The sequence below is a fragment of the Orbicella faveolata genome, unplaced genomic scaffold (assembly GCF_042242905.1).
Source record: "Orbicella faveolata isolate gen_17 unplaced genomic scaffold, um_ofav_v1 contig_48, whole genome shotgun sequence".
Taxonomy (NCBI): Eukaryota; Metazoa; Cnidaria; class Anthozoa; order Scleractinia; family Merulinidae; genus Orbicella; species Orbicella faveolata.
Window position 1 is genome coordinate 5,282,501 of NW_028301578.1, and position 8,910 is coordinate 5,291,410.

Below are 8,910 nucleotides of genomic sequence, written 5' to 3' on the forward strand. Positions count from 1 at the left end.
TCGCTCGAAGACTCATTTTGAAACAGAGGGGGAAGGCAATTCAGAGTTGACCTATGATTTGGCTCGTTGACGTTTGTGCTGGAGTGTACTGAGGCTTGCTGGACAGCGGGCGGACAGATCGACTTGATGACGTGTCTGTAGAGAGACTCAAGAGGGTCTCTGATTGGTTGTTTATGACGAGCGGAAATTCAGAATTTGGGACAACGGCCTCATTGTTATGGGACTGTCACAATGGAATCTTGCAGCTGGATCTATAAGAACTTTGCACATGAAGAAGCCTATAATGTTTTAATCAAGATACCGTGACTCTGACTACAAATTTTTTGAGACAACGTAACCCTTGTATGTAAACTCGTGAAGTTAAAAAAAAAAGTATTTTTTCGTATATCATTCTCCTCTATTGTTGTTTCTGAGAGCATCTAATTCATCTTACTTCATTTAATTTATTGCACCAGAGCAGCATTCATTTGGGATAGGAGGGTTGAACAGCTATTAAGCAGCTATAGTTTCTTCAATAGTGAAATCGTCAAGAGATTAGGGGGTGTCGCAACACTTTTTGTAAGGATGTAAATATACGTCAGCCACATTGGGCAGTAGAGTTTTCGGTTCAATGAAGGTTTGTCGCAATAGAAACTGTTCCAATTAAAGTCATCATCATCAGTTTCACTTGGTTTGCGATGCGGTTTATATAGTGATTTGGGATATAAATAAAGAGTGACTCGACAAAATAAATCAGTAGTTATACCATTCAACTACAATTGGGAAATTTATCCAGCTTGACCTTTCATGTATCCACAATGGAACACTATTGTAAATTTTGTCGCACGAAATTAAGACTGAGTAACTTTTGCTTAAATCTAAATATAAAACTCGCAACTTTCGTTGTGCAATAATATTTCCGTGATCATTAAGTACCGGATGTTTACTCTCTTGCATATGTTTGTTGCTAGAAATTATCGTGTTAAATTGCAAGTGAACAACAGAAGTGCTTTGTGATTGAGACCCCACTGAATGGTTTGTATTGCTTTGTCTTCATGCACGCGGGATCAATACCTTTTCACTTGATACAACTTGCACGCGATTGGTGTGTGGTAAAAGCTACGACCCACGACTGTTCTAATAAAAGTCGTATCAACTCGAACATAACCAAAGTTTTAAAAATAAATGAAGCTCAGAGATGAAGGACTTCTGATATTCTTGTATTCTATTTCTTAGTTTTTATCAGTTCGTCGAGTATAGTACAAGACACTTGGGAAATTGAAATCCCGGTAATTCAGAACGAAAAGAGATTATAAATTAAACGAGAAATATTAGCTATTTTATACTTTGCTCTTTGTTTCCATTGAGGGGGACAACAAGGCATCTCAAAAAGCCAATGGTGCGTTGAATAGTCGATGAGCAATTACAAATATTGTTCATTAGGCACATACATTAGCTTTCGGAGGTTTTAAAATAAATATCTGATCCTTTGTGTTATTTCATTTTATGTTTTGTTAGCTTCTCTTTTGAACTTAAAGGAATGTTTATACCTAAGTTGTTGTAAAAAATATTTTTCAAAATCTGACCGTACTCGTTTTATTTTGGAAAATGCGTGACATTTTAAGTACGATTTTGACTAAAAGACTTCGTCACGTCACGGTTTGTTGCAGTGGATATTGTACCTTACAGGGCGGCTTTTACTTCTGTGTGGTAGCATTCCTTTTGGAAAAAAAATGAAATCGAAAAAGTCTTCACCATAACATTGATTTTGTTTAGTTTCTCTTCTTTTAGTGGTATTTATTTTATTTATTTATTTATTTTTCTTAGTGCCTAGTCGTTGTTTTGTTTGTTTGTTTTCTTGTGTCGAAAACTTACTAAAACATGCTTGCATATTTTACCTTAAATTGATGTTTCATTGTCCTTGTCATATTATTAGAAAATTTGATCCTTGTCTACCATTCGATTTATCTCCTGGATTAAACCCAATGACACTTCGAGTTTAACTCTCTCTCTTGTACTAGTCGAACCTGCAGTTGCGACCATGCACCTCTCGTGCGACCACCTCTCCTCAGCGACCAGTTTTCCAAAATGCCAAAAGTTTCCATGTCAAATCACTATATTTGGAACCTCTTGTAAGCGACCACCTCTCGTAAGTGACCGCGACCATTTTTAGAGCTAAACGTTTGAAATTTTCTTTTGTTTTTAACCTTCCGTAAGCGACCACTGGACAGAAAATATAGTGGAAATTGGATAATAAGGTGTTATAACATTATCACATTTCTGGGTAGTACAAAAGACGGAAATTTCTCAATGAGAAGTGACGTTTTTCTTTTTCTCGAAATTGACTTTTTACATGAATAAGACATCTAAAACATTGCGTAAGTCTCCGCTTTTACCATATGCTAATGAAGCAACAGTTTGACCCAATATGGCCTAATTAAACTCCCGTAAGCGACCACCTCCCGTAAGCGACCACCTCCCGTAAGCGACCACCAAGGTTTGACATTTTAGGTGGTCGCTTACGGGAAGTTCGACTGTACTTAGGATATACGTAGAGACACGTTTATTTTGCCCTATCGAGTCGGCTCTCTCGTATTGTTATCACAGATGCCTGCTGGAACGTAAGCAAAGACAATTGTGAAAAAATAGATGCACAGAGTTATTGAATTTCTCCGTTAACGACGGTCCAACATCTGCTATATCAATGTACAAATATCTTACTAATGATGATATAGACACTATCGCAGTATAGCTGAGGTTGAAGGTCGTTGCTGATACAAAAGACCATTCATTGAGCTAAAAGACCATTTGTTTGAAGTAACGCTCAGCGATTCAGGAATTCAAAGGTGTCACAAATGTTGCATTTTTGGAAACAAAAAAGGCTTTGTTGTCTAATCACTCTGCAGTGAAACGAAAACAAAATAATTTCTAACTTAGTATAAGTAAGAAAACATCAGTCATATAGGAGGGGGCATCTCGTTTATTGATCAGACATAAATTGCCCCATTTCGAAGTTGTTAACACAATAAACGTAGTAAACAAAAACACGGAAATTTACTAAAACAAAATTTCTAAAATGAACTGATCAAAAGCGGAGATGCCGTCGAAGTGACAACTCCTAACGGACAAACTCCTTAAATATTAACTTCTTAGCATAATTACGTAACCTGCATTCCAACGAATCTACATACCAGCACAAAACTATCTTACAATAACAACGTGAAAAATTATATTCCTTAACACGGAGAAAATGTCAACGCAAATCTTAACGCGGTATAATTCTAAACCAGCCCCTCCGGTCGGTTATGTTGTTTCTGAATGTCGAAAATATCCTATACTATTTTGAATCATGATTTAGCCGTTTGCAAAAGCTTGATGTAAGATTCAATATATGTCGCAAAAAATATTGCTAAGTCAAGGTTTAGTAACTTGATAAAGTCGGTGTTCGTAATTTCTTCTCTGGGGGAAAAATTGTTTCAAACAGTTCAATTGCAGCTATGAAACCGTCCAAAATTGCAAGTACTCTTAAAGATTTACATTTAGTTCAGGGTTTTTTAAAGAACCATAAACGGGAAAAACAAAAACCAAAAAAAACAAGACTGCAAGACGCGTGTTGTGGAAAATTGGAAACGGTATAGCTGCATGCACGATTAACGGAGAAGATGAATACTGGCAGTGAGAAGGTTAAGTTCCTTACTTTCATGAAAAAAAAATAGTTGTTGGATTTCTCGAGCAAACAGCCCTAAAAGTTTGTTTAGCAAGAATCATTAAAAAGCTGTTGAAGCTAGGATAGGATTATATTTCCAATCTGGATAAGATAATCTTTAAATCAATATAAGTAATAAATTCAACAAATTGTTGCGATCGTCTAGTATAGTGATTACGTTGCACATAGTACATCTACGCCAGCATCAGCATAAAAATTCTCATTAATGCCTAGCGTACATTTTCTGTCATTGTGTTTGAAGAAATTTGGTTCTTGATCAAAAAACGTGGGCTTCGTTTTCTTTACTTGCGCATTTTCGTTAAAATAAGTTGTAAATAGATGGGAATTGAAATGTTGAAAGCGGTTGCAGCTAAAACCAAGGAGATATTTGTATCTTGGTGAAATTTTCCTATAATTATCAAACTTTCGTTAGTTTTGATCTTCGTTCAACAGAGTGATATGATGAAAAGTTGTTTCAGCACCTCGTTCCCACCTGCTAACAAAACATGGACCTGAATTACCTTATTATCAACGACCTACCTTCGCCATTTGTTAAATCGGCAAAGAGAAATCCAAGGAAAGTGCAAACTTGTACAATCCCAAGCAAGCGTTTCATCGCGAGAGAAGACATTGTCGCCCTTGGAGGGACACTAATGGTTCTGTCGTTTCAAGAATTGAACCTCCAATTAAAAAGGTTTCCTTAATTAATCAACATGTCAATTATTCTCATTAAATGCCATTATGTCGAATTATCAGCGTGCTACGGCACTGGAAGGAAACATGCTGCCTCTGTGAGAAGAAAGCATGTTTTTGAAAGATGTGACAAAAATGCTAAATACCTTTATTATCATCGTTAAAGAAGGCAGTCTCTTTCATTTACTTTCCATTTTGACAGCAGTTCTCCCCCGAGGTCTAACAGAAAATGTTTAAATAAAGAACGATTATAACTGTTGCCATGGTTACTTGACAATCCAAACCGCGCATTTAAACAGTAATAACGACTGTTCTTAAATACCAGCACAGAAAAAAAAAAAAAAGATTGCATTTTCATTATTTGCTGTTTAAAAAGTGAAGAGTGGCATGCTTATGTTGCATCTTATTTCGTTGATAACGTATTTCTCACGTTTAGTTTTGGTTGGTTCACAAGAAGAGTGTTTCAAATAGATAAAAACGGCGATTTAAAATAAACTACAAAAGAACGCGATAATTGGACTTGAAACATGCTAGGCGAATAATCAGGTAGTCTTTTTTCCTTTTCATTCCGTGATGTTCCAAAGTCAAAAGAACTAACCATCTCAATCCTAAACTTTGAAGGATTAACTCTAATTATCATGTATGACAAGGTGATATCAGTGTGATATTGCATTCATCGTTAGCGCTATGTGCATCACAGCATGCATTGAAAGCAATCTGAATAAATATTTCAAGACGATATTTATTGATATAAAAAGTAAAATTTCTGAGCACCGCACGGTTATGCAAGGGTAATGCCTGACCCTCTGTGCATTCGACAACGCGAACGAAATTCACGGCCAGTTTTAAACAAAAGCTCCGTTCACTGACACCACGCCGGAGAAATTTGAAAACGCAGCTTTATTTCTACGGTTAGGCCTACCGTACACCCTAATCCATCACGAAAACTCAGCTTTTATTTTCGAAAACGCTCTTCAAACTGGAGGAATTTAAAAACGCTGACTTTGCTTTTTAGTGGGGACGGAAAACATTTTGAAAACAGAGCTTTTCGAAAACGATGACGTCACGATAATCATGTGATTTGCCTGCCCGTGTTTTCTTCAAACACAAATCCAAAATGACTTTCGATTGTTGCGTTTTTATATTTCTCCGGGGTAGTGTGAACAGAAAACATTTGATGCGTTTTCAGAGTGAAAACCCCGTTTTCAAATTTCTCCGGCGTAGTGTGAACGGAAAACATTTGATGCGTTTTCAGAGTGAAAACCCCGTTTTCAAATTTCTCCGGCGTAGTGTGAACGGAAAACATTTGATGCGTTTTCAGTGTTAAAAACGGTTTTCAATTTATTCCGGCGTAGTGTGGACGGGGTCCAAAGAAGAGGCCAGGATTATTCGACGACAAGAATACACGAGTTTAACGTGAAAGGAACTTTGAATGAGGAGAAAACATGTGTTGTTTTTGATGCGAGAAAAAAAGAATGTCCACATTCTTATGCGATAGAAAATCAACATACGACAGACAATTCTACAATGCTACGTTCTGTACGGCAGACAGTGAAACTACCGCACCTCCTGGACGGCGAAGAAGGTGCAATTCCGATTCAAAGAGGGCGTTCCGTTTGACTTCCAATTGCGCTAGAGTATGTATTATTCTTAAAGTTAAGTTTTTCTCTGTATGCTTTCTGTAACTCAAAAGGTGTCAAAATGCGTAGCCGAATATATAAATCAAAGCGTCCTCTGAAGTGGTGTCTGCGACACCTAAACTTGAAAAGCGTTTTTGAGTTTGAATTAGCCAAAGGTGATTTCAAATCACCGTAAGTTCATTTGCATTATTTGTTTGTCGGCCTAAGCTTGCCATTTCCCGAAAATTCCCGAATATCGCCGACAACTCGCAAAGCGTCTCCGAGATTGTTTAAGGTATCAGTAAGGGGAAAATTTGCAATTTTGCATAATTTTACTTTTTTAAGCGGTTGGATAAATCTTAAAGTAATCTTTTAGATAAAAAAAACTCCACGAAAAATTCTTATATCTGCCGCTAGTTATTGCGCGAGAAAGATTGTTTTGCATATTAATTACTTAATTGAGAGTTGACAAGTTCTGTCAAATGAATTAATTATCGAGGCAAGAAGTCACATGACATCAAGATCATGCTGAGTTGACACGCGATTCGCGCGCCATAATCAGTGCCGGATGTCTTCGAAGAAGACAGAGCGATCTTGCCCATTTTCATCGGCTAAAGGAAGGCCAAAGAAGGCGAAAAACACTTTCAACAAAGAGTGGGCCGCTAAATTAGCGGAAAGCGGCCAAGGGTTCGTTTTACAATCAAGAAAAATTGCTGGATGAACGCGACAACGATCGCGATCACGAAGCCAGCGAGCAAGCCGAAATGAGCGCAAGCCGCGCTAAAATACTGTTGCGAGAAACTGTCGAAGCAGAGGAGATTGACGAAGAGAAGTGGACGAAATTGACAGGCAGATCGATTGTACAAAATTAGAATCAGCAGTGCAACATTTTTTTTTTCTTACCCAGCTATTGTCATTTCTTCCAGTATCTTGGCCTTTGCATCAACATCAGTCGATGTAGTCCCGTTTACGGCGTCCTCTCCAGCGTTTCCCTTTGTGCGCTTGCATTTTCTCGGGAACCTTCTACGGGCCTTCGGCATGTTAACAGTGACATGGTCATAATTTTGAAGATTAGTCAACCGATACGTAAAATTTCGAACACTAATATAGTAAATCAAAAGATAATTTCACGTTTACTAACTTTGGAATTCTGGCTTTACACATGAAAAAGCGGTTTATTCACTGGTGAATAATTTACCGCGCGCCGTCGCGGAAATTTGTACCTGTTCCATGTTAACTGTCATAGTCCTATTGTTATACAGAAAGTTGATTCCTCTGCGGTGTCTCCCTTGGTGTGATAATCTCATAACACTTGGATGCCGCCGAATTTTATTTTTTCTCTGTTTCTCGAAAGTAAAAAATAGGCGAGTTGTACGTGCATTTCGAGTTCCAGGTCGGCAGCCCCTGGACCAAATTGGCTGAAATTCGGAGAGAATGTTGTCAGAACGAACGCCGACAAAACCGTGTCTGCGAATTCTGATTACTCTTTTCATTAAAAATTTATGCCTTTTTTTCGCGGGCAGTCCTATTTTTTTCCTTTTTCTAACTTTATCCTCTTGTAAAATAATAACAAACGCATGTGCCAAAAATCTGAGACACGGTTTTTGAGGTCAATGTGTGAAGAAACGGATGCCATGTTAATCGTTTTCTCCGACTTAAATTGAGTCTAAATTGAGCGGGCGTATACCTTGATTTATGGGTTCGTGAAGCTTTGTAAATATATTCACATTTTCGAAACACGGTAAATTTTTACCGTTTTAAACAGGTCAGGTCATAATCTGTAGTTATTAAGCTTCCAGTAAATATACGGTTTATATGGGTTTTTGTTAAAGCCACGAACGCTAGAGCGGACCGCGCGCGGATGGTCAAATGGGTTATACTGATACCTTAAGAACAAACAAGAAATAACTTAGATGTGTTAAACTTTTAAGACGCCTACAAGGCTTACAGCGGACACACATACACACGCACACCAGTCTTTGCGGAAGTAGTTTTTAAGTTGGGACGAAAGCCGCGAGCCTGACCTGGTGAAAAAAAAAAAAAACAAACAAAATAAAAAGAACTTCGGACTATAGCCGGTTTCCATGTGACGTGATCATTTTCCAAAATAGAACATTACCAATCCTTCTGAAGTTTTAGTTGCATCAGATGCAAGACCCTCTTATAACTTGACGTTTTGCAACGCTTAAACCCGACAGGGTTCCTCATTATGTAATAGAGCATGTCTGATAATAATTTATAACTTGTTTGTTATTTATTATTTAATTATTTATTTATTTATAATTAAACGCTAAATCATTAAACATCATTAAGTAATGAGAGTAGGAGCTCTAATAGACCATGTCTGATCGAATTTCCAAGCTTATGCGGCTCGCGACATTAAAATGGCGGCCCAATAAGGCTCTCGAGTAGGTCAAAAGTTGAGTTGTTGCTCAAGTTTTTGCTAACTAAACTGTTCTTGCTCTAGAAGAAGTGTTAATTTCAATGTGTCAGAGCTCTTCAGTAATAACTTTTCGCTTCAATGGCAGAACTCAATGACAAACGTTTCTGTTACTTACGACTCCATGCAAAGCTCTATAAATTTGAATGAAACACTTTTCCAAATAACGCGCGAATCTTCAGTATATCTTTGTAGCCTTTGTGTATAACTGTATATGATTTTCTGCCGTTGAGATAACATTTTTTAAAATCCAATAATTCGCCCCCTCATTATGTTCGGCGACTTCTTAGCAACTGCTGATTTTCAGTTTAGCAATTTTGTGATGAACGAGAAACCGGACGTAGCTTTCGCCTGCTAGAGCAGTATGATGGCATTTTTTTTTTTCTCAACTTATTGCATTCTCATCTTTAGATCAATATAGAGCCGCCTGCTCTTCTTGACCGGTGGGGCCTTGCCACGAGAAGGCGACCTCT

General features: G+C 37.7%; 1 protein-coding gene across 1 annotated transcript in view; it reads right to left on the reverse strand.

The window, feature by feature from the left end:
- LOC149096116 (uncharacterized) overlaps nucleotides 1-4,316 on the reverse strand; it is a 10,412-nt gene extending 6,096 nt beyond the window's left edge. The window contains exon 1 of the mRNA XM_089281420.1: nucleotides 4,226-4,316. Coding sequence (XP_089137546.1) covers nucleotides 4,226-4,316 — 91 coding nt within the window. The remainder of the gene's footprint in view (nucleotides 1-4,225) is intronic.
- Nucleotides 4,317-8,910: the final 4,594 nt, after the last annotated feature.